Source organism: Apis mellifera, linkage group LG5, assembly GCF_003254395.2.
Source record: "Apis mellifera strain DH4 linkage group LG5, Amel_HAv3.1, whole genome shotgun sequence".
Lineage (NCBI taxonomy): Eukaryota > Metazoa > Arthropoda > Insecta > Hymenoptera > Apidae > Apis > Apis mellifera.
This window is the reverse complement of record NC_037642.1, coordinates 7,892,132-7,916,194: the sequence shown is the minus strand read 5'-3', so window position 1 is coordinate 7,916,194 and position 24,063 is coordinate 7,892,132. Positions and strand designations below refer to the sequence as shown.

The following is a 24,063-nucleotide window of genomic DNA, read 5'->3' as shown; positions in this document are numbered from 1 at the left end:
TTGTTCAAGGGAGCGAGACGATCGAAAGCGATTCGAAATTTGCATCGAGTTTCAGCGCGGCAATTTGTAATCGGGCGCGAATAACCGCGCGGAGAATGCGAAAAGAGCGACGGGTCAGCGTCGTCCTCGCGTGTATGTAAATGCGCGGAGGCACCTGCAGTGATAAATTGATTATCTCCCTCCTCGGCGAGACGAGGCGAGGCGAGGCGAGGCCGGTTCGGTTCGGCTCGGCTCGGTTCTCCAGTCTCCGGAGAGACTGGATATCGTATTATAATAAATACATAATATCGGTAGTTTACGCGTCGGGAGGGAAGGGTTAAGAAACATTGGTGGTAAAGTGGTGGCCCCGGGGCGGTGCAATTTTGAAAATTTTTTTCTCAACCGCCGCCCTCACGATGCAACAAACACGATCCGCGGGCATAAATATGCGCGGTACCCCAGATGGTAGCTGTCCTTCCATTACCACGCCCTCGATTTTCTGGATTCCCTTAATGCATAGAACGCACCACTATTTCATCGATATTGGCATCTTTATCGCGGGTGGCTAGCTTCGACGATATATAAAATAAAATGGAAGGAGGATCTCTGAAACGTTTCGAGATCGAACCTGTGCTTCTCGATACATATATATATATATACATATATGTGAATGTGTTTGTATGGCAGAATGGCCGAAATAGAGGCGTGTTACACGAACAGGGACGGGTTGTCAGGGAGAAGAAGGTTGAGGAGAAAGCGGAATCGCATTGTTTCTCTCGGTCGTGGCAATCCGTTTGTCGGAGCACTCCACTCGAGCGTTCTCATTTGCCCTTACCTACTCCGTCTGGTCTCATCGTCCAGCTTCTCCACGTCTCTCCCTCTCTCTCTCTCTCTCTTTCCCTCTCGTCGAGTGCTTGGACTTCTCAACCAACCCTCGAATCAACCCTCCAAGCAGCAGCGGAAAGCCCCCCGGCACACGCACCCTCGAAACGTCGACAATTAGTTTCCCATTGACCTATACCGCGGACCCCTTCACGGGTGTGCACGCCTTTGCGAAAGAATTAAACCAGAACAACAAACAAACACGGAAGAGCGATTACAGGGGTGGACCATGTTTGGACGTAGCGTGGCGAGAAATCGTGAGAGCGATTATTCGCTCTCTCTTTTTCTTTCTCTCTCTCCCTTTTCTCTCAACGATATTTATCGTGGCGATCTTTGGAATAAAATCTCAAATTAGGAAGAATAATGTCTACATGCGTAGGGAGAAACGGCCGTGTAAATTTACGCGGATGAAAGAATTCGAGGCCTCTCGTTCGAATCTCGAAGATCGAGCGAGTGGTAACAAAACTGGTCTGAAAGTATATATGTATATATATATTACACATATATACGTGGCAGTGATAGCGGCGATACCAGTGTCGATACGTGGTCGGAGCGCGTGTTAGTCGCGAGACCTCGGTCGGTGTCACGTCCGGCAGGTAGCTGTGGAGCGTGTTGCACACGCGCTCAACCTCTTTCACCCCCTCCGGGGTGGCGAGCAGACGCCGGTTGTAATTAAACGGCGAGGATGCTGCCGGAATAAAAGTCGAGTGGCTCCGGCTAATTAACGACGCCAAGGTGTTGAAATCGAGTCGCAGTATTTCACCCGTAGAGAGAGAGAGAGAGAGAGAGAGAGAGAGGGGAGCCGGTTGAACCTTCGGGTCGGTCGCGCGACGAGCCGTGTCGCAGGCCACGAGGGACACCGCAGAAAAAACGGGCACCGGTCGTATGGATCCTCGGGACACGGGCAACTAATAGGGCGGGGTGAGAAACACGTCGGCGTGGAGATAAGAGGAGAAGGAAGAGACCCATCTGGCCTGGCATAATAATTTGTGCTGGCCCCTTTCTCTCTTTCTCTCTCTCTCTCTCTGGTCCCTTGTCCCGGGGATGAAGAGGGAGGATCCGATGGTCTCAATTACGGAAGGAGAAAAGAATCCACGTTGAAACGACAAAGAAGAGAGAGTGACGTGATAAGAAAGAAAAAAAAAGAAGAAGAAAAGGCTCGATTCACCTGTATCGAATTGAAAATTACGATGAACCGCGTGCGCCGTTTCTAATAAGAAATTCGATTTATACCGGTGTGGGCGAGGCATCGCGCGCCCGAAGAGGACACTGAAATCGCGCAATAAAACAATGATAAAACGATATGGAAAATGTGGACGAATACCCGTTATTTCGCGAAAGGAGCGACGGCCATCGATTATATTTTTTTCCCGGGAACGAACATCCGAGAGAATACGGGGAACACGGGGCCGTGCGTCCCCGAGAGTTCGACGCGTTCCCCCGACGAAGAAAAGGTATTCGCGACGTCGAATGGCCACGATACGATGAAGAGGAAAAAGAGGAAGAGAGAAAGAGAGAGAAAAAAGCGGGAACAACGAAGATCATTGTACTCGTGGATCGAACGCGACGGATTCCGTGTACGATGGAATGTAACTCCGTAATAACACGGTGAACGTACAGGCAATATCGGATGAGGTATACGCGAACCTTCTCCTTCTGCGCCCGACGATTGTAAACGCATTGAGCGCCGTGGCGGCTACGTTCTAATAGATATACCCCCTTTCCACCGGTATCCCTTTAACAACGAGCGTACTTACTACGACCGAATACGTCGAAGAAATACTCGGATGACTATTCGATGCAGAAGGGTCAAGTTATATACACACGCTGAAGGTACCTTACAGGCACTTCTCGAAAACATTGTTTCCTGTCTGTTGCCAGCTGTTTCAAGGATTACAAGCAAGAATTCCTTTCGAGTCAGCATCGCAACGCGAATTGCGAAGGCGTTCAACGTAACGATATCGTTCCTTTGGCGAGAGGATGGGAAGTGGGATGCGAGCGTTTAAAGTTTATCAACGACTTTGCAACTCTTCAAAAGGGGGTCGAACCCGTTAATTATCCGAAAGATGGAGCGACAGGAGAGATTGGGAGTGCAACCTTTCCCGAAAGGTTGCGCGAAACTTTCGCTCTATTTTCGCGTTAAAGTCTGAAGAATTTACCGTGCCCCGTTGTTTCCACCACGGTCTACCGCCCTCTCCATCCACCTCGCCTCCCTTCACCTTCGCCTCCCATTGTAATCGGGGACGCCGGTGAGCGCATTGTGCTCCGACACAATAATAATTGCGCTAATGATCGCGCTCGAAAAGCGCTTCGTAATCGGTGGGCAGAACCCCTCCGGTCCCCTCTTTAGTCATCCTTTAAAGAGTATCCTAAGAGAGCGTTCCGAGTTTCAAGCCGCTCGAATCTTTGGAAGAAAAGAAAGAAAAAAAGTTGCAATCCGTAATAACGAGCTCGATTCGAAGCCATGCGTATATTCGATCGTGCGAACGATTATGTTGGTGATACAAAAGTAGATACGAATAAAACCCCGTTCGAATATACATACATAAGTCAACATTTCGGATTTATAATTCCGTCCTCTTTCGAACAAGACAGGAGGAGGAGGAAGAGGGGAAAAAAATGGAGAAAAAGCCGATCCACCTTTTGTCGAGCAATTTTGCCAACTCCAATCGACAGAGAGAACAATTACGGACGAATTAGCGAGAGAGAGAGAGAGAGGGAAAAAAAGAATGAATCTATCCAGACGCAGACAAAATTAAAAGGGGGACATGGGTGGGAGTAATGAAAGAACAAGGGCGAAACGAAAGAGGGACGGAGAGAGGAGGCGGCGACCTCCGGTTGAACTCGTGCTCGTCACACAGGCCCCGGCCCACGAACACGTTAAAGGGATAACGTGGACACGCGTGTGAGAACGGAGCGTACATTCCTAGGACGCGCGTTAACGTACATAGGAAAGCGGGTAGGATACGCCACGCGGGGGCACTCTCTTCATTTCCAGGCTGTCACGAGCAGAAGAAGATTCGGCCTGCGTTTGACAGCCCTAGGGTCTGGGTTGGGTGCTGGTGCTGCTGCTGCTGCTGCTGGTGCTGCCGCTGCGGGGCTGGGCCGTAGGTTGGGAGAGAACTCCGTGCAGGGGCACGTTCGAGGTGGATGTGGATGTTGGAGGTGGAGGCAGAGAAAGAGAGCGAAGCGGAGAGAAGACGAAGGGGTAAGGGATGGAGGAAGAGAGAGAGAGAGAGAGAGAGCAAGTTGGCGTGTGCCCATGTGCCGGTACCACCGATTGTACCGCGCTGTACCGCGCTACATCGAGAAACCACCCTTCCCTCCTACGTTTCTCTATTCCATATAGCCTCCACTCACCCTCCTAGCTAGCACACTTTCGAGCTATATTCGTCTCTTCCACAATTTTTTTTTCTTCTTTTCTTTTTTTTTTTTCTTTCCTTTTCTTTTTTTCCCTCCCCAGTTTTGTCTCTTCGCTTCGCTCCGTGTATATTCTCCCGGCGTGCTCTTCCCTTCTTCCCTTCTGCCCTCTCTCTTTCCTTTCTTTGTCGCCCGATGACGCAGCCGGCAGACTCCGCTCTCGGTCCCTTCGTAAATTCCGCGTTTTAATTATTCCACCATGTTTCCTTTGTCCTTTGGCGCGCGCACCATGCTTCTCTCGAGATGTGCGAGAAACGGACCACTTCCGCCAGAAGAGAGAGAGAGAGCGTTTTTTAAAACGCTTTCCTATCAGAAGAATCGATGGAAGAATCGTGTGTTCGCGGAAAAGGATCGCAGGATTCTCAAAAAAAAAAGGAAGAAAGATCTGATCGCGAGAAAGAGAGAAAAACCACGAAAAATCCGCGTGAATTTTTATAATATTTCGAAAAAAAATATCTGAAAATATCTGCCCGTGTCGCGAGACGCTGTTGGAGACGTTGCTACAAAATCGTGAGAATAAAGACCGCGACTGGGAGGCAGTCGATAACTGCGCGAGGTGGAAGGAAGAGGGAGGGAAATCCGGGGAGGGAGGGCGCGATACGTGGAAACACGTATGGACGTAGACGGGAAACGCAGATGCAACGACGGTTGCTGTTTAATATCGGAGTCGCACATGGGCCCCGAGACACATTTCACTAATATTGCACACCCCGGCACAGCCACGCCGAGGCGTGCGCCCGCTCCAGCCAGAAGAGCCTCGCGCGATTCCCAGTCACACACGGTTTACATATCTCTCGGCGCATTAATATATTCAACGCGTATGAATATTGCAGGGGGAGTGGAGAGAGGGAGAGGTGGAAGAAACAAGGTGGATGGGAGGAAAGAGGGAAAGAAGAGAGGCGGGGGGAGGAACAGGAAGAGGGAAACGGGTGCAACTCTCGCCCGGCTAAACGCCCATTGTGCCTATATTTCGACTTCATGAAATCTGCAGTCCCTCTTCTTCTCCTCTCTTTTCTTCCTCCCCTCCCCTCAGTTATCGCCGTTACGTATATACGACTCCACCAGGCTCTAGGCTCTCCTCTCTCTCGCCCTCACCCCCGCTATCTCTCATTGTTCCGCGACAGAGCTTTGTGCTTTGTGCCTCCCGCAACTCCGGAACTATTTCCGTGCCTTTGAGTAAGGAACTAATGAATACGGAGCGTGGATAGCGCGCGGCACGCCTGTGTACACGCTGCTATATACCCGCGGACGTGTATCACGTTTTATCGGCCTGTCGCCTTCCTTCTTCGTTTCCTTACTTCCTTTCCTCTGCACACCTTCTCTTCTTTCAACCACGTCTATCGTCACGTGACGTTTCTCGATTATTTCCCCAACAACGTCCTCCACCTATCCCCCCCCCCACCCTCTATCTCTCCAACTCTTCTCCCTTCGGTCTTCAATCCTTCTACCGTTTCGCCTCTTTCTTCTTCTCGCCGACCATATAACTCGTATATATCTGGAGGTATATCGTAACCGGAAGGGCTCTCGTTATCTCGACGAGAGGATAAAGGAAGGGGATTTGTTTTCGGGGATCTCGATTCCGCTGCGCGATGATTTTCGGACGGCGCGTGTTGTGTGTTCGTGTTGTGTGTGCACGAGTGTGCAGGGAAATTTTCATTCCTAATGATAATAAGAACGTAATGCTTCGCTGTCTTCGTTTCGTGTTTCGCCTCGTTCCTCGCCTCGAGTCACGGCCGCGCGCAGTTTCGAGCGGGACGACGTTTTCGAGCGAGGCGTTTTCTGCCTCCATGGGAACCCAATTACCCTCTCCCACCCTCTCCCAAGAATGGCCGACCCTCTAGACGATGGTCGCCGCAGTATTCCTGTTGCCGAGTGACCGCGATGTGTACAACGATCGACTACAACGCCGGCTTGCGTATCGTAAATACGTCCAACCGAATATCACGTCCAAAGGAATAATTGCGAGATATCGAACGGAGAGTTTTTTTTTCCCTTGAGAGATCTACAACCGCGATTAATCAATTTATAAATTAATATACCCGATACAGATACAGGATGTATTCTCTCTTCTTCTATTACCTGATCGATTAAATTACAGAGGTATTTAAAACGTGGATGGATACTGTTATAAATACGCATAGTTAACAATTTTCCTTCGATTGCTGAATGAAGCTTATCGTTCTTACGCAAAGGAAAAAAAAAAGAAGAGAAAGAATAACTTTGCGATTACATTGGGAGGAGAGGTTCCCCGGAAAATCGCAAGGAATTCGCTCGAAAGGGGGAAAATTCCACGAAACAAAAGCAGAAAAGTGAAATACATTGGACCAAGCGATTCTCATATACCCTGAGACACTGTTATTCCGCGAAATACCTCTCGCCAGCTTATGTATTCACCTATGTACGTACATATGTATACGAGAGGTACGTATACCCTCCTCATGAACGTGTGTCCGGTTCCTCCGTAAGAATGGTTCCAGAGGAAACTTGCGAGTAAGGGTCGAGGCGCGAGGGTGAGAAGGAGATGGGGAGCGAGAAGGAGCGAGAGAGGAGGCACCGGTGATGGATCGTCCAATCAGTGCCGCGAGATGGAGCACGAGAGAAACGGAAAGGGAACGGAGAGGGAGGGAGAGGGAAAGAGAAAGACAGAGAGAGAGAGAGAATGAAAGAGCCGGAGAATCTTCTCCACCTATGGCACGCAGCGGACGAGGAGAGGAGAGGAGAGAGGTCATGGTCGGGTCGGTCTCCTGCTAATCGAAGAACACGAAGTGGCCCTGTGCGGCCGCACCGAAGGAACCTCTCTCTCTTTCTCTCTCGTCCTCTCTCTCTTTCTCTCTCTCTCTCGTTTCCTCGCCACGAATGCCCGGCGAGTACGCTCCTACTCGCTGTTAACTTCCCTCTCGCGAGAACGACTGAGAGAATGGATGATGAATTCACGACGACGATGGAACCACGACGATGGAAGGTGTTTAACGTTTCAATCGAACGTCGATGGAGTTCGAGAAATTCGAGGGATGGCCTCGCACAAGGTTAGAGAACGATGGTGGTTACAAAGGGAGAGAGAGTTCGAGGAGACTGCAATTAGAACGGAGAGAAAGAGAGAGAGAGAGAGAGAGCTTTTAAGGCGAGCTAATTATAAGACCGCATCGATCACCGAGCGAGACAGCGTTCCACGATTTTCTCGGGCGGATCGCGATGTACCGGTTAGAATGGGTAAAGAGGAGTGCGGTTGGTACGAGGGGTTGGACCGAAGGGTCGTGGACCGTGAGCCCGAACATCGTTCAAACCACCGTGGTGCACAATAGGCGGAGGGGTTGACGGAGATCCGCGTTAACGGGAGAATCGGCTCGAAGCGGAACGAGTTATTCGCGCCGGAGACACGGAGCAATAGCGTAACAATCCAGTTTCCCGTTAAATCTATAGATAATATAAAATTTCCTCGCCCTTTTTCTAGATTTTGAAAATCGTACGAACGCATAAAATGAATAATAATAAGAAGAAGGAAGTGTATAGGCGAGAAATCCTGAGGAGAAATAAATCTTGGATCGAGAGACGAAAACGAGAGACGAAGAGGTGGAATTCTTAACGTTTGGTATCTCGCAAAATTTCGATATCCGGCCACCCCTTCGGCTCGACGGCCCCTCGAGTGGCGAAGGGAGGGGAAAGGAATAAAAAAAACGAGGAGCCATTGGAATCGACTCTACGCCACTGGTCGTAGAGAACGTTGAAAGAGGGAAAGAGAGTGGAGCGAGGGCGGCTAACAATGGCCGCCAACCAAAACATCCGATAAATCTAACCGGCCTGGACCTCAAGCCCCGAGGGGTTTTAAACTCTCTCACCCTCCCCTCCTCTCTCCCGCCCCCAAAGCACCGTCGACGCGGGCGCAACCCTTACATTACGCTACACCGTGCCGGAAAAGGGAGCACACCGTGCCATTGCAGGATGGGTTTCGAAGGAGAGGAGGAGGAGAGGGTTAACCCGGGTTAGCGCCGCGCCTCTGCGACGAGATGGTGGATGCCAAGGGGATTGATGCGATTCAGGAAAAAGCAAACAGAGAGAATTCCATCCCGATTCACCCTTCCGCCCTTTTATACCTTTCTCTCTCGACCAACAACCCCTATCCACCCACCCCGACAAGAACGGTAACGAGATCTCCCGTGAGTGAGCGGTCAAGTAGGTTTTCGACGGAATCTCCACGAATTTGTCGTACGAGACCGCGTCGACAATTTATCCGCTCGCAGCCTGGCCTCCGCGCTGACACCGAAATTCTACCGTGTGTATGTGTGTGTGTGTGTGTGTGTGTGTGTGTGTGGGGCGGTTCCATCCTTTCTTTCTCCACGGGCTATATTTATTTCGGAAGGGAGATTTAACCGTCGCTTAAATTTTTCGGCGACCCAATTCGAATATAATATAACGTCGCTTAACGGCACGGTGTAATGGTAGAAAAAAAAAAAAAAAGAAGAAGAAAAGAAAACAAGAGGAATATTTCCCACGTTCGCGTCGTTCGTCGAAAGATCGAAATCTATTTTTCCAAGAATGAGCGACGATTCGAAACTTGATGCGTAGCGTCGTTATCCATTATCGATATAAAGAAAATATAAACAAGGGATTTGTCGATGTTACGAGGCGAGAAATTTCCGAGAAACAGAAGGAAACGAAAATAAGGGGAATCGAACGAAACGAGTTTTGTTTTGGCTCGCGTTAATCCCCCCTAATCCGTGTTCGACGCGATAGTAGACACCTCAGTCGTTGGATTTGCGTCGATCGTGCGGGCCGCGAAAATTTCGTGGGGTCTAACGGCGAGAGAAAATAGAGTTTCATTGGAAGGCGAAGGGACGCGATTCAACGAAACTGAAAATAACAGAGACGTCGGCGCGTTAGACGGGGACCACGGAACGGTTGGCGGCTGGTAATGGATTGGCCGACGAAAATATATAGCGGAGGATAACGTGGACGCGCTAATGCTGTCGTCGGTGAAGAAACTCGATTCTCGTCCGCGAAATGGTCGACGTATCGGGGAGTTAAGCGACGCCTGGAATCCCGCGCTATTCCTCGCCAGTCATACATAATCAGCTTTCGCGGAGTTTGCTTCCCCCCTTGCTCTGGGATCTTTCTCTCTCTCTCTCTCTCTCTCTCTCTTCTCTACTCTGGTTGAACGGCGAGCCACGTTTCCGTGTCGAAGAATGTCGATGGCTTTTAAACTACGTGCGTTTAAGCGCGCGCACGCACCGCCATCACCGTGGTTTTTCAACGGCTGTCCACGTTCGTCTTCGCTCCAAGTGTGGAAATTCAAAGTGGGCACCGAGGAGGCACTTTCGCGCGAATTTACCGGGAACGTTTCCATTAGTTTCGAATGCTTGGTTCGTGTGGAAAGGTGAGAATTCTCGGAAATTCGCTTCGTCTCGGACGCGAGTGCTAAGAAAGGGAGACGCGGACGATGTGTGTGAGGGGAAAATAAGAGAAGTGGAAACGGCGTTTCGAAAATTTCGAATCGGTGAAAAGGTCGATGAAAGAGGGAGGGAGTGAGGGGGAAGGGCGTAAATTGGAATCGTTGGCGGCGGTTCTATTAACGAGCTGCTAGGAAATAGTCATTATTAATAACCGGTTGCATCCTGCAACAAAATTTATCCCGCGCTTCCGGTCGGCCGTTTAATTCAGTCACCGATATCGGTTGCGTTCAAAAAGCGTGCGCGATCCAGCGCGATCCACACCCGTAGTAGTGTAGCGAGACCCTTTCCGTGGGGCGGGGAAAGGGAAAGATTATGAACGCATAAATCAAAAATTAGCATTAACGATTCATTATTAACAGTCGAGCTGCGCGGCCGAGATAAAATTTATCCCCCGTTTCCGTATTTCGATTAATTAATGCGAGCCCCCGTAACGCTTTTTAAACGACAATATTAACGCACCCGCGCCGCGGAACAGGCTGACGTTTTAACGAATGGATACCGGGGAGGGGGGGGGTTACCGGGGTATGGACGAGGAGAGAAACGCGGAATAATCATTCTTAACCTTTGTACTTTCATCAATCCGACCGAGGCTCGAGCGAGCGAAAAATGGAATATCGCAAACTGGGTGAACTAAATCCACCTTTCATTCTTTCTCCCCGCACGCTGTTTGATTACCGACAAGCTATACTATTATTTAAACCGGCTTTTTACCCGACCCGTTCGTTCTCCGCCACCCGTCCATCAAACTCCCCTCCCCTCTTTCCCGTATATTCAAAGTCGGCGCAGTTCACACCGTAATTACGATTAAACCTCGATCACGTCCCCCCCCTCCTTCCCCCTCCTATATTTATCCACCGAGTCGATATCTCGGTTTATCCGGGACGATAAAACGAGTGTGTGCCATTGCTATCGCGATTGTCGTCGCGAGAGAAAAGGGGGAGAAAAAGATCGTGGACGCAGGAAAAGAGCAAAAAGGAAGCGCAGAAGCTTTCTCGGAGAGAGCGCACATCCAACGCGAGGTCCAACGCGCGCTTGTGTGCGCGCTCCACCTTCCTCCCTCTCTCTCTCCCTCTCCCACCTTCTCTCTCTCTCTTTGCAGATCCGTCGGTGCTCGTGGCTCGATCCGTGGGCGAAAAGAAGAGGTCCGTACGAAGAGCGAGGAGAACACGAGGAGGACGAGGGAGCAGAAAAGAGGGACAGACAGGTCGGTCCGAGAGAGGAACCCGCGGCTGCCATGGTTACCGTCGCATTCCCGCCTCGCCTCGTTGCCATGGAGACGCCTCGCGGCCCTCTCTCTATCTCTCTCTCTCTCTCTCTCTTTCACCTCTTTCGCCTGCCCTCTGTCCGTCTCCCTCGTCCACCCGGAGTCTTCCCGTCCCTTTCCCTCCACCGTTGCCTCTCACGCACCCCTCCTCCCACCCCCCGGCTTCCCTCACTCCGCGTTTCTCCCCGTCGTCGCGCCAACTCCGCCAAGCTTCTCTCTACCTCTCCGGCTCATTCGCTCATATTCTCTCCTCGTGCTCCTTGGGACGAAGAGGAAGAGAGGGCCGGCGAGATAAAGAGAGGAACGCGCGCGTTCGAGAAAAGAGGGAAGGAAAAGAGCGCATGCGCGATACTCTCCCCGACGTCTTCCACGACGCGGACGTCTCCCGGTTTTCGAATCGTTCGATTAGTTATCGACTGAAAGTGATTTACGTCCGTTCCCCCTCCTTATCCCCCTCACCTTATCGGGGGCCCTCCTTGGCGGCCGCGTAATTTAATTAAAGGAGAAATCGTGGATGGACAGCTCGCGCCGCCGATCGTTTCCGCGAGAATCGTGCGACGTGCGTGTATCGATAGGAATCGATGCTCGACATCATCGCGCCACCGAGAGATCGCGGCCACCGCGGTGGCAAACTTGACGATTCAGTTTTCAAGAATCTCGTTTTTCAATTTTATCCGCCCCAATAATATAATTTTAATAGAAAGTATCTTATTCGAAAAATACGATCGGTCTTAACGAGGTTGATTTTGAATACTTTTAAAAATGAGCCTATAGAAAAGGATGAATTTTTCGATTTGAAATTTCGATCGAAACATTCGAGTTTCTCGATCTCTCTAAAAAATCGCGATTTCTACCGTTACTTATGCAGCGACCATGAGTGGGAATAATCAAGGAACGAACGAGTCCCTCCATCGCCTCATCGTCTCCGATTCAATTTTTCTTTCTTTCCTTCTCTCATTCGTTCCTTTTTTCCTCTCCGGGTATTTGGCGGCTGAGAATATCGCAGATAAGCAGCGATGTTGTAACGCGTCGAGATGGGAGCACGGGGGAGAACGCGTGTACGCGCCGCGGCGCGATAGACAGGCGGAGGTGTAAGCGGCTTGCTTTATAAGCCCCGATTCTGATTGGCCGTCGCGTCACCCGATATCAATATTTATTCAACGCGGCGAATGCCCGAGGCACGATTAAAACTTGTTTATGCCGCGAACGATTGCGCTCCTCCCACCGAGGACCCCGGTTATATCGCGCGCGTTTCACCGTGCTCCGCGAAACCGTGCGCACACGCTTCTCTTTCACGTTCGCTCCCCTTCGGACTGAAAGTGAAATTTCGCGGAAATCCAGCGGAACGACATAGCCTTGCGTACGAATTTTCTTAAGGAGAAAGGAATATTTTTACACATCGATGTTCGCGTGAATTTTTTAAACTTTTGTCCACGCGAAATACGGAGAATAAATAAAAATAAATAAAGCTAGAAAAATGGATTCCATTGGATCCACCGGATTAGGGATGCTTCCGATTCTAATTAAATCTCATCTGGCAAGCATGAGAGCGCGTGGAGTTGCGCGAAATCGCTAACGATTTCGAACAAATTTCTAAAGTTCGATTAAGGGATTAAATAATGAGAGAAAGGGTTAAGCGGGGAGGAAATGACACGAGCTACGATTCTATTCTCGTGTTTGATGGAAGGGTTTGAAGAAAAGGGTTTTCTAGAGAGAGAAGAGTGAAGAAGTTTTGGTATAGAGACTTACCGGGGCTACCGAGGAAGACGGAAGAGTAAAGAACGCCACGACGCGCATCGCTCGCCGCTCGTTGCGCGTCCGGCGGCGAACTCCATTCCCTACGCGGACACCATTTACCTGAAGCAAAGAAAAAAATCGATTTCACCGTTAATCACTCTCTCGTACATACAACCTCGTATCAAGCAAAATTACCCCTCCCCCTCTCGACCGGTTCTTTTCCTTTTTTTCCCCCCTTTCTTCTTCTTCTTCTTCTTTTCCCTTTTTCTTCCATTCTCTCTCCTACGTATTCAAGGGAGAACAAGCACGCGGTCGCGTGATCGGCGCGACCAACGGTCGGGGTATATACGGAGTCGGATTTGCATCGTGTCAATGTGAACGATATCAGAAACGAGTCGAATCACCTCACCGAGAGTGGTTTAATGAAATGCATAAATATTTCTGCGCGAGTGGAAGGAAGAGGGAAATTGTGCGAGCGAACGAAAGAGCGAGAGAGAGAATTCTCGGTAGAAGGAGAATAAATTCGTGTATATAAAAATTGTCGGGAGGGATAGTTATTACAAGGAGACAGAGAGCGGCAGCGTGTGCGCGTGGAAAGAATGCAGCGAGGGCCGATGCACAAAGGGGGCGAAGAATTCGTGATCGTTCGCATCACGACTTCGAACTCGGGGAGATTCTATCGCGTGCTGCTCCATATATATCCCGTTATACTCGTTTCGTTTCTTTTTGCGCGAGGGCCGGCATGCGATCTCACCCCTGCCGTGCCTCTCCTCGGCCAAGAATAATCGCGCAATTATAATAATTAGATAAACGCGCGAGGAGAGCTTGTTGCGTTAAGAGCCGGTACTCGCTCAAACGGGTTCACCGCCTACCGGAATGTATCGAACGAATCCTCGGGGCGGTAACGTTGGATACGACAGATATTCGTGGCGATACTGGATACAACAGATACAGGTATCCCTATATATTTCACGATTAAATTGTCCCCGATTAATACTCGCAAAGTGGGGAAATGTTCTCTATTTTTTTTTTTTTTTTTTTTAATTTTTTTGTACTCGATAGAAAAAACGAACGAACATTTTTAAACTTCCCTCGAACGTGATATTTTGTCACATATCAAAAAAAAAAAAAATGAAATATCGTTTTATTTTATTAATCATCGTTTTATATATATATATATATATATATCGTTTCATTTCGAATTCTGTTCCTTCTTCTTCCACATCTTGTTCGTTCGATTCGTAAAATCTATTCTCTCTAACTCGTCGCAATTTTTCTTCTCCCAAACAGAAAGAAATGCCCAACATACCTCTAAGTAATCAGGGAGAAAGGATCGAGAAAGGGGGAGAAAAATGATCGAACGCGACACGATTAACGCGAGAGGAGACCGCGGAGGCTGATTTATAAAGGGGACAGGGAGCAGCGAGTTCTCGTTGCGGAGGGTATTGCAATTTTCCGGATGCGAAAATAGGAAAGGTATTCTACTTTATTTCCAGAGGAGATCCCCGGCTGAATGAGGATACACGGTAAGAAAGGGTGGCACCGGGGGATAAGAGTAAGCCGCGGAGCGAAGTAATTTCACACGAGAGAGTAGGGTCTCGGCTGGGCGGCCGCCGGATCCGGCGGAGCTACAGTCTTATCTACGGAAATATAGCGACCATCCCCCGGCGAAAATTATATTCTTGAAAAGCAGAAAATTGCTTTGGAGACCGGTGGACCAGGCGCGCCGATATTAGGTATCCTCGTTCTTGTATGCGTGTATTTTTTTGCGTATGTATGTACGTGCGTCTGATCTACCACGGTACGAAATAACGAATAACGATCTAGTCATCGATTAAATTCTATTTCGAATCGTAACGTGTATATATATATATATAAAAGAGAAAAGTGTGTTTTTGTGAAAAATATTAAACGTTATGATTCGAGGATTAGAAGAACGAGAGGATCCTTTTTTTTTTTTCTCTTCGAAGAGTTTGAAGGATTAAAATTAGGGGTTGGGATTCTCTAATTCGAGGGCCCGAGGAAAAGGTGCGTTTAACCTGGCGTTACGGTTATGGTTAGTCGCGTTAATTTGTGGCCTAGATAAATGACAGGGTTGAACCTAGTCCATTCGAAATATATAATAATTAGAGAAGCAGCTGAATTCGAATTAACGACGAGGAGGTTCCAACGATTCGCTCGATCGAATCGTGAAAAACGAGAAGAAAAACAAGTTTTTCCAAGAATACACGGATTGCACATTGGTCGAACAATATCTCGGAAGAATCAAGGGAGCAAAGAATTCGTATCGAACGCGGGAAAGATTTCTGCAGGTAGACAGATCCGCGGGAAGAAGTGGGGGAGGGGATCGTTCGGAGGGAGCGAGATGACTGTTCCTCCATCGTCGATGGAATCCCGCCTTTCTACGCTCGAAGCAGGAACGAGCGAATAAACGATACATCACAGGATTATTCGGAGTCGGTCGTTGCCGACCCATTAAACACTGGCAGACCGTGCGTCACAGTTATCCCCGAAGTCGTCGTCGATGAAACGGGAGAGACGAGTCCGGGAATACCTGTAGGATCCTGGAGCGCGGAGGTGGAGCGGCCGTGAAGAAATTTATGGCCACTAAGAGACAGGGTGTAATCATACGCGTCACCCCGTCAACTCTGTAACCGTGATTTATCGTGGGAATTTTCTAACACTCGTCCTAAGAATGCCTTCCATCCTTCCAACGATACACAACACCATATATACGGTGAATTCCATTTATTTAATTTCGCTCGTTCGTTTTCACTTTCTCTCCAACTTTTTGAAGAGAACACGCCTTCGATTAACGAGTTCGCCTATTAATCGAACCGCGTTTATATCCGGCGGTATAGATATTCGCGGTGTAATTGAATCGAATAGATAAGTCGATCCATATACCGTCGAGAGACGCAGCGAAAGCGACGATCCCGAATTCATTGAAGCGGCTCGAACCGCGTCATGAATTATTCCGCCCCTGAAACTTTAATCACGGCCGATTCCGTGTTCCGTGGAGAGAGAGCAATCGTCGCATCTGGAAACGGAGCACGAGTCCGGGGCCTGGGCGGGGGAGGGGCGTTGGTTAAGTGGCATCAAGTGAGACGTCTCTTTTGAACGATCGCTCTGCGGCTAAATTGCGGGTTAACTTCGGGGTTCGCGTGTTAGCGACAGTTATGTCGAATCGTGTGCAACGGATGAGACGAGAGCGAAGGAGAAAGAAAGAGAGAAGAGGGAGAGAGCTTGAAATGGAACGCGACGAGAAATCGTGTATCGAGACGAAGGTGGGCCGATTTCGAGGACTGGGGACGGGGATGCTCGCCTTCGTTTTCCCCGTCTTCGATCGGGGACGAAAAGTCGGGAGGGGAGGGAGGTTACGTTTCGAGGGATACGACGCGTCACGGTTTATTTTTACGGACTATCGCACGCTCGACGATTGTAAATTGGAATGTAATTCGAGCAGCGCGTCCGTGGATCTCTCATCGGTATCGAGTCCTCCGCTGTCCGCCACTGATTCATTCTGTGTTAACGAGTGTCGTGCTTCCAGTTTCAGCGTTCGTTGAACTTTTTCGCTGGCCAATCGCACGGATATTCTCAATTACAATTCTGCTCTCTTTTTATGAGTCACCCCTCCCCCCTCCCCCGTTGCATCGTGCTGCTTCATTCGGTTAGTCTGTCATCGGTTTTGTAATTCGTTCGGAATCCCGTCTCGGCCGAGGGTTACGCGAAAATAAAATATACATTATATGCATTAGATCGCGACTCAATCAACCTCTCTTCGTCATCTTGTTATTTCCGGACTTACTTCCTGATTGAGAAATTATTGGACTTAATTTTACCATTAGTCTGCCATTCGTTAAAATTTTATTCATCGGGACATCCATTAATCGACTTTTGATATATTTGTAAAATATTCGAGATTAATTTAAATACGTGGGAATTTTTACGTGAGAATTATCAAATCGTACGATTATTGTTTGACATAATGTAAAAAAATCATGTCCTATAATCTAATCAACTTCTGTTTATTTTCCAATAGATATTGATAATTGGTAAAGCTTTTTTCAAAATCGATAATTGCCTATTTACTAGAATGATTGTCTATTTTCTTAATTTTCTCGACGATCGTAACCTCGTGCGAAAAGAAGAATTTTTCCTCGACGATAAACGTTACAAACGATTCTTGCTTCTCGATTCGATACGTAGATAAAGCACGTACAAATTACACGTGGATCAAAACGATGGAAAGAACGGAGTTCGGATAAAGATCTAAGCAGCGAGGAAGGAACGGACGGGATCCATCGAGCGTTATAGGAAACACAGGCGGGGTTATAGGCCGGATACAGATACATTCCCAATAACCCCATCGTATTGGGGTTGCGTCCTCGATATAAATAAATCAATATAACCTGCTTCAACCCTGAGACACCGCCCTCTTTCCAAGGAAGTGACGTATGAGACTCGTGTCCCCCCGAAACGAGGGTTGAGGAGACCACCCTGTTATTTCACAGTTAGGCTCGCCCCACTCTGCCTCCTTCGCGCCACCTTCGAACCTTCTTCCATGGCTGGCATCTTCTCTATCCGGAGAGAAGAGACCGAGCTCCGTCCCTGGCCCTGCTTCCCAACCGTGCACGAGTCCCTCGGGAAGCTTTTGTCCTCGAGCTGTAAGCGACTTCCTGACAGGCCAAGTTTGCACCTGCTCTCCTCTTGCCGCCGCTTGTATCTCTTCTCGCTCGTTTCTCTTTATCTCTCTCTCTTTCTCTCTCTCATCCATCCTCCTCCTCCGTATTTTTCTCCTTCGACCCGCACACCATTCACCGTGTTACACGCGCGAGATTTATTTTCCATCGTATCTCGAAATACATGTATATACCGGTTCGAAAAATAAAAATCGGTTTAAAAACAATTATTTCTGAAATAATCTCCTTCATCTCGAGTACACGAAATAAATCTTTAATCCTCGCGTGCATCTTCCTCGCCAAAGAGAGGAGACTTTTGATGGCGCGTCCGCCGATACGAGCTTTGGATACGATCTATTAAGCGATCTTGGAATAAATCAAGGGGGCGAGAAGAGCGTGCGGCGAGATAATTCAAAATCCTTCTAATCATTCAACAAGCAAGTATAGTGGAAGATCACACGCGCGATAAAGAGATCAAGAATTTTCCACGACGCTTGTCGCGAACCTCGCGCTCGTGTCGTTTACATTTTTTCCGTTTCGCGCGAATCGGTGTCTTTCTCCCGCCAGGCAGGGGGAGGCGGTGGCGGAGGAGGACGAGGTGGAAGAGAGAGAGAGAAAGAGAGGGACGCTCGCAGATGTTCGAGACGCCGGGTGATTAATGACGCCCGATAAACGTAATTTGTTGCGGGGCCGCGGACTCGTCGTCTCCCGTCTCGTCTTTCGAATTCAAATTGATAAACAGGACGTAGTTTGTAATGGCCGGTGGGTTGCGCGCCGCTACGGGACTGCCGGCTGTCGGATGAGCCGGACGACTTCACTGGCCGAACCTGGCATAGTAATTAATTTTAAGCAGCACACCGCGCGATTTTCCCTATCTCGAACGCCGCCCCACCTCGTCCCGCTATGCTGGCACGCGCACCTGACAAACGCACCCTCGCCGCCACCGAACCAACGATTATCCATTCCCTTCCTCGATCGGTCTACGAACAGATTCTCAAGATTTCCTATCCTTCCTATCCTTCTACCAATTTAATTTTGTAAAAATCGATGCACACCCCTCGAGTTGAGCGTATGAATAACAATTTTTGAAAGAACGGAGCAACCTGAATATTCGATGATTTCGTTCCATGAAAAGGATGGGAAGGGGACGATAGAGCGGCACGAATCGAATCGAAGGGAATTAAGAGGAATAAAAAGATAAGGGGGATGGAAAACGCGAGTTTCGAAGAAACACGTAGACGCGTGCACGCGTAGGCGCGGCGGGATCACCGTTAAACGCGTAATAGAAAACGTGTGGCCGAAGGAAGCGTGGTGACCGTCAGACCGGCCGATAACATCGGACAAAAAGGTGTTAACGTAATTCAAGGGGAGGGGAGGGAGGGACAGGTGAGAGCGGCGGGCACAACTCGCGAGCCGAACCTTGCGCGACTTCCTCCATAAAACGCAAATCCACAATTAACACTTTTTCCCTCGACGAGTGCACGAATTTACGTTGCCACTTAGCGAGGCCGCTGTCGCGTTTCCAGCCATCACCTTCTCCCCGGCTAAATCGGGAAACACCCGTCCCGTTTGAATTTTTAAACCGTTAATTTTTCTCCCTCTTTTCTTTTTCTTTCTCTTTCCGTTATCTAACCGCGAACGGAAGTGGTGGAAAGCACAACATAACGGTGGTTCTAATCTACGATCGGAGCGTGGATACAGAAAATGCTTCGAATCTCGTGGCCACGTTTGAAGGCGTGTGAGAGAGACGAGGGAGTTTATTTTTATCAGGATATATATTTATATTTGAGAGCGAAATTCACGGGAATTGTTATTTTTTCGCAAAGCGAGGAACTTGGAGCAAGTAATTCTTATTCTTAACGATTCTGTCTACTCGAGGAGATAAATAAAATTCTCTCTCGAGAGAGAGAGAGAAAGAGAGAGAGAGAGAGAGAGAGAGAGAAAGAGAGAGAGAGAGAGAGAGAGAGAGAGAGAGAGAGAGAGAGAGAGAGTTAAAGATAAAGTGAAAGATTGACTTATTGAAGATTACAATTTCCGTAATTCCGCGTTTTCTTCTTAATCGTTTAAAGAAAACGATTCGAGAACATAGAATCGATAAGAGCATGGTTGGGTGTTTGTGTCGTGAGAAAAGTTTCCAGATATCGGGGCGGGTCGGAAACGAAGACGGACGGGAGATATCGTTGAGTGAAATACGTCAGCAGACATAATAAACCGAAACTTGGGAGGAATTTGAAGAAGAAACGCAAGATCTTAAAATAGGGGGTCGTTAATAATAGGGTATCCCTGACGAAAGCATAGATCCATTTTTAGGATTCGCTGCTTGGGAATGTACAAATAGAAAACGTCTGAATGATGAAAGTTTTCACGAGTTTGCCTCGTCACGGTGGTTCGCGAAGGTGTCCCTCGCGTAGCGCCTCAAAATTCGGTTATTTTTATATCTACGGAATTATCGCGGATCTTATTCCGGATTCGCAAGACGAACAAGAAGAAGCAGGAGAAGGAGAAGAAGAAGAAGAAGAAGAAGGAGAAAGACGAGAAGAAGAAGAAGAAGAAGACTGGCCGAAATCGCTAGCCGGCCTCCATTGAAACAACAAACGAAAGGGTGAATTATCGTCGCGTCGACGGAAGAAAACAGGCCGAGGGAAATTCTCGACGGATCCCCGTTGGCCTTCCCTATCCGTATTCTCGTCCGATTGTTCGCCGAGTTATAAACGCAGCCCGCAGCGGAGGCCGTTTGATCGATGGCAGCCAAAAGCCAGTCGCGGCGTGGCATGGAGCAGGGGGAGAGAGGGGCGAATACGGAGAGCGCGAGGGAAACGGAGAGAAAGGAGAGAGAGAGAGAGAGAGAGAGAGAGAGGAAGGGAGGGAGTAGGGATGAGATGGAAAGAGAGAAGCGAGAGGGAAATGGAGAAACGCGGAGAGCACGGAACACAGAAGGTAGATGGTTGGGCGGTCGGAGGTGGTCAGGAATCACGGAGTGATGTCAGCCCGTGACTCGTGACACGTGCTGGTTTAATTAGCGCTACAATGCCGAATCCAGTGTGTGCATGTGCGGAGCAGAAGGTGGAAACGCGGCGAGAGAAAGAGGAGGCGGCCGAAGGGAGAGGAGTGGAAGGAGGAGGAATCGGACGATGGAGGATGCAAACCGCACACACCACCCCGTGTGCCCCTGCACCACGGCCACGATTCTCTCTTCTCTTTCTGGCACTCTGCCTGCCCGACCTACAACCCGCCCCCGGGACCCCGGGACCACGTTCTCCGAATTACCGGTCCCGTCGCTGCAACAGCGGTGCACTTAGCGTAAATTCAGGGCGAATCGACGGCGCTTGACGTCCCCTTTCCCAGACCCCTCAATTTCCTCCCCCCTCGCTCCTTCCCAGCCGCCTATGTACCGCCGGATCGCGTCTATATCTCGTTTATATACCGATCGTCGAGACGCTTTCCTCTTGCTCTTGCTCCGGAATTAATGTCACGTGGAAACGGAGCCGGAGAATTTGCGACAGACGCGAGAGCGTAGCCTCGGTACTTTTAGAACGGAACGCTCTTATCCCCAGCTTATTCCCAGGAATGATTCCGATCTTCTAGTCGTTGCGGAGGCTTGTTGATCGATTTCTTTAATTTCGAAATCGCGATGTTTTTGGAAAAGAGAAGAGGAAAGGGAATGTTTTTTTTTTTTTTCTTTGAAATTCTTGAAATTGATTTTGATTATATTTCGAGATGTTTTCTTCGTGGATGTTGAAAGTTTTTTTCAATCGTGATATACAATGTAATCGAAGCGACGAGAAGTGGTTTCGAGTGCAAAAACTAATTCGCGATAGTCGAGAAATGATACCAAGGATCCTTTTCCTTAAACGTATGGAAGGTTGAAAGTTGACGTGCTAGCACGTATGCGAAGCATATGTCCTCGGCCAGCGCGACACACGGCCGAGATAGGAGAGATTTAAAATGTTGCGGCAGGTCGGGAGGACTAAATGATGATAAACTATCTCGCCGGTCCCGGTAGACTGACCCTGCACGCCGCGGCTTGAATTACAGCCAAAAAACAAAACCACTCGTCGCTCGACGCGCGCACAGAACAAGTAAAACACATCAGCCCTGACCAAGACATAAAACCCTGAATCACTGGATTTTCCAGTTGCGAAAATTATATAGATTCGATCGAATAATTGGAAAAAATTTATATACGAAATTTTGATATAAAAATAGCAAAAAATCTAATATAAAATTCTAAGTTAAGAAAAAATATGGAATATTGTCGCACAACGAGTAAAAATAAAGTGACACGTGTATGTACGTTATGCAACGATCGAAGAACAAAAATAAAATTGCGAATATACCGCGCACTACGTCGAATGCGTTATAACTTCAATGAATTTTCCATATTGACGATCAAGCTCCTTGCAATTCACCGGTATCTTCGATCTCGACTAACGATCGTTCGAAATAATGCACAGAAAAGCTCCATTTACGACTGACTCGACTTATCAGCGGCCTCCTCGGTACGCGGTCAATCCGTCGGCATAAAACTTATAGCCACGCGATTATGGTCGTTATAATACATACTACTTTTCTCCCTGTATGCCTGCTTGAATTTGCCCGCCTTCCTATTCTCTGTCCTTTCCCCTCTCTGTTCACTCCCACCGTTTCCCACCCTCAGCCCGTAGCCCTCTATCGGATTATTAATTCCCTCGTTAAAATCCGACCCGCGGCGTCGCCACGGTTTGTTATTTACGAACGAAAATTGTAAATACAAAGCAGAAGGGGGAAGAGAGGAAGGAGAGAAAGGGCGGGCGTATCGACGCATGACCATTCCCGCGGCCGCGAGCAATTAATAATCGCATCGAAGCTAATTAAATCCGGAAAACATGCAAATGCACTGTGTTTATATTTCAAAGGGACGACCGATCGGCCGTGCGATGGCGCAGCAATGACGAAGAGCCGAATAATGGCGGACAAGGATAAGCGAAAGATAGTAGAAAAGTCGAAAAGATTCGTTTACGAATTATCCGTAAAAATATCCGTAAAACATGTTTATACTCTATTAATTTCGTTTTTACGAGCTCATCGAGCTTGAATATTAATTCAATTGACAAATGAATGCTACGAATATACTGTAATTTTATCAAAAAGTTTTCACTTTCTACGTTCTACATACATAATGATACAAGAGTACTTACATTTCGTCGCGTCGCCACAGATAACTAATCTCTAAGTGTTGTCTGGACACAATTGTCTATCTAACTGTTAACTGATTCCTTCAGGATTATCAACCAATTAACACAAGACGATAAATGACACTGCACAATTCTTTTTTAAAACAATTAACAAATTTTTCACACTGCTGCACGTAATAACGACTGATGCGCGCCTTGCCTGTGCTGCCAACTATCGAACGATACGGTAACCATATACTGTTCCAGACAATGCGCCGCGTATCGGCGACTTCTCGAACTAATGGGATTCAGTGGCGTTATTTCTCGCTTGCGATTACACATCGATATATGTAAGTACTCTTAACCTTTTAAATTAATGAAGCAATGAAATTAAGAAACGATATTTGAATTTAAAGGATACAAGAAGTTAAAAAGAAAAATAATAGATGATTCTTTTATTTCACGTTATTATTCCATTGAAAGCGAATCGATTATGTCTCGAGAAATCGAATAACTATTGCCTGTGTATTATATCGATTTATATCGATATTACGGAAACTTGTGGTATAAGTGGAAATAGAAAAGTTGGTTATAAACGTAATAAAAGTTGGAAAACGTAATAAAAAAATAACATCAAGGAAATATTTGTTTGTGAAATGTTGTGTAAAACATTGTGGAAAAAGAAATTCTTTAACGACGATAAATATACCGATATATTCGGTAATGAACGAAACTAAACGAAACTCGATAAACATTCAGCGAAAAGTTGTTCCGATATTATCAAAACAAGAAACGGAACACGATTTACATTCAGGTAATCGATTAGTGATAACGATCTCATCAAATAAACATATAAATCAAATTCTGAACATTATCATTGTGAATCTATTTCGAGCCTGACATATCTGTAATCAAGATTCTTTTGTTTCCTAACCTCACTACGAATTACAAACAATCGAAAACTTTTTAATGCTTAAAAAAATGATAATTTCCCTCAATCTTAAGAAACTTTTTTACTTTTTAACGTAGGTATTCACGAATGAGTTAAAAATAAGTCAAAGAAGTACGATAAACTTTTCCAACCAATCATCCTCGAGTTCATCTCTTGCAAGTAAGTTCGCTTTTCTTCATCATTCCTTTACTTCGAATTTGGCGAATTCTTATCAAGCGTACAACGGACCATAAATAATCTTAATGTTATGGAAGAGATATTAGGAAAAAAGGAGCTAGCCTTTCAAGAGGACGGCGGTTGAGACGTCAAAGGGAGTGCCATTGAAGGTATAGCAGCCATAAAAAGTATATATCGAGACGGATGCATAAGGTGCATGCACGGTGCGCGAGGTATTACACACGAAGTGCACCGTGTATTGGCAGGTAAGCAGTATAACCGGTGGGGGGAGGGTAAATACGGTGCCAGGCAGACGGGGAGAAAGAAAGAGAGACAGAAAGAGAGAGAGGTGGGTGCACTTGGACGGACATGGCGGCACAGCGGCGAATCA

The 24,063-nt window shown here is 47.8% G+C and overlaps 1 protein-coding gene across 5 annotated transcripts in view; it reads right to left on the bottom strand.

The window, feature by feature from the left end:
• Positions 1-24,063, bottom strand: part of LOC552079 (homeobox protein homothorax) — a 479,885-nt gene that overhangs the window by 177,153 nt on the left and 278,669 nt on the right. For 4 of the 5 annotated variants that reach the window (XM_016912223.2, XM_026440631.1, XM_026440632.1 and 1 more), the window contains exon 8: positions 12,742-12,849. The exons of the other annotated variant lie outside the window; for it this stretch is intronic. In XM_016912223.2, the coding sequence (XP_016767712.1) occupies positions 12,742-12,849 (108 nt within the window). The remainder of the gene's footprint in view (positions 1-12,741; positions 12,850-24,063) is intronic. 5 annotated transcript variants of the gene reach the window in all.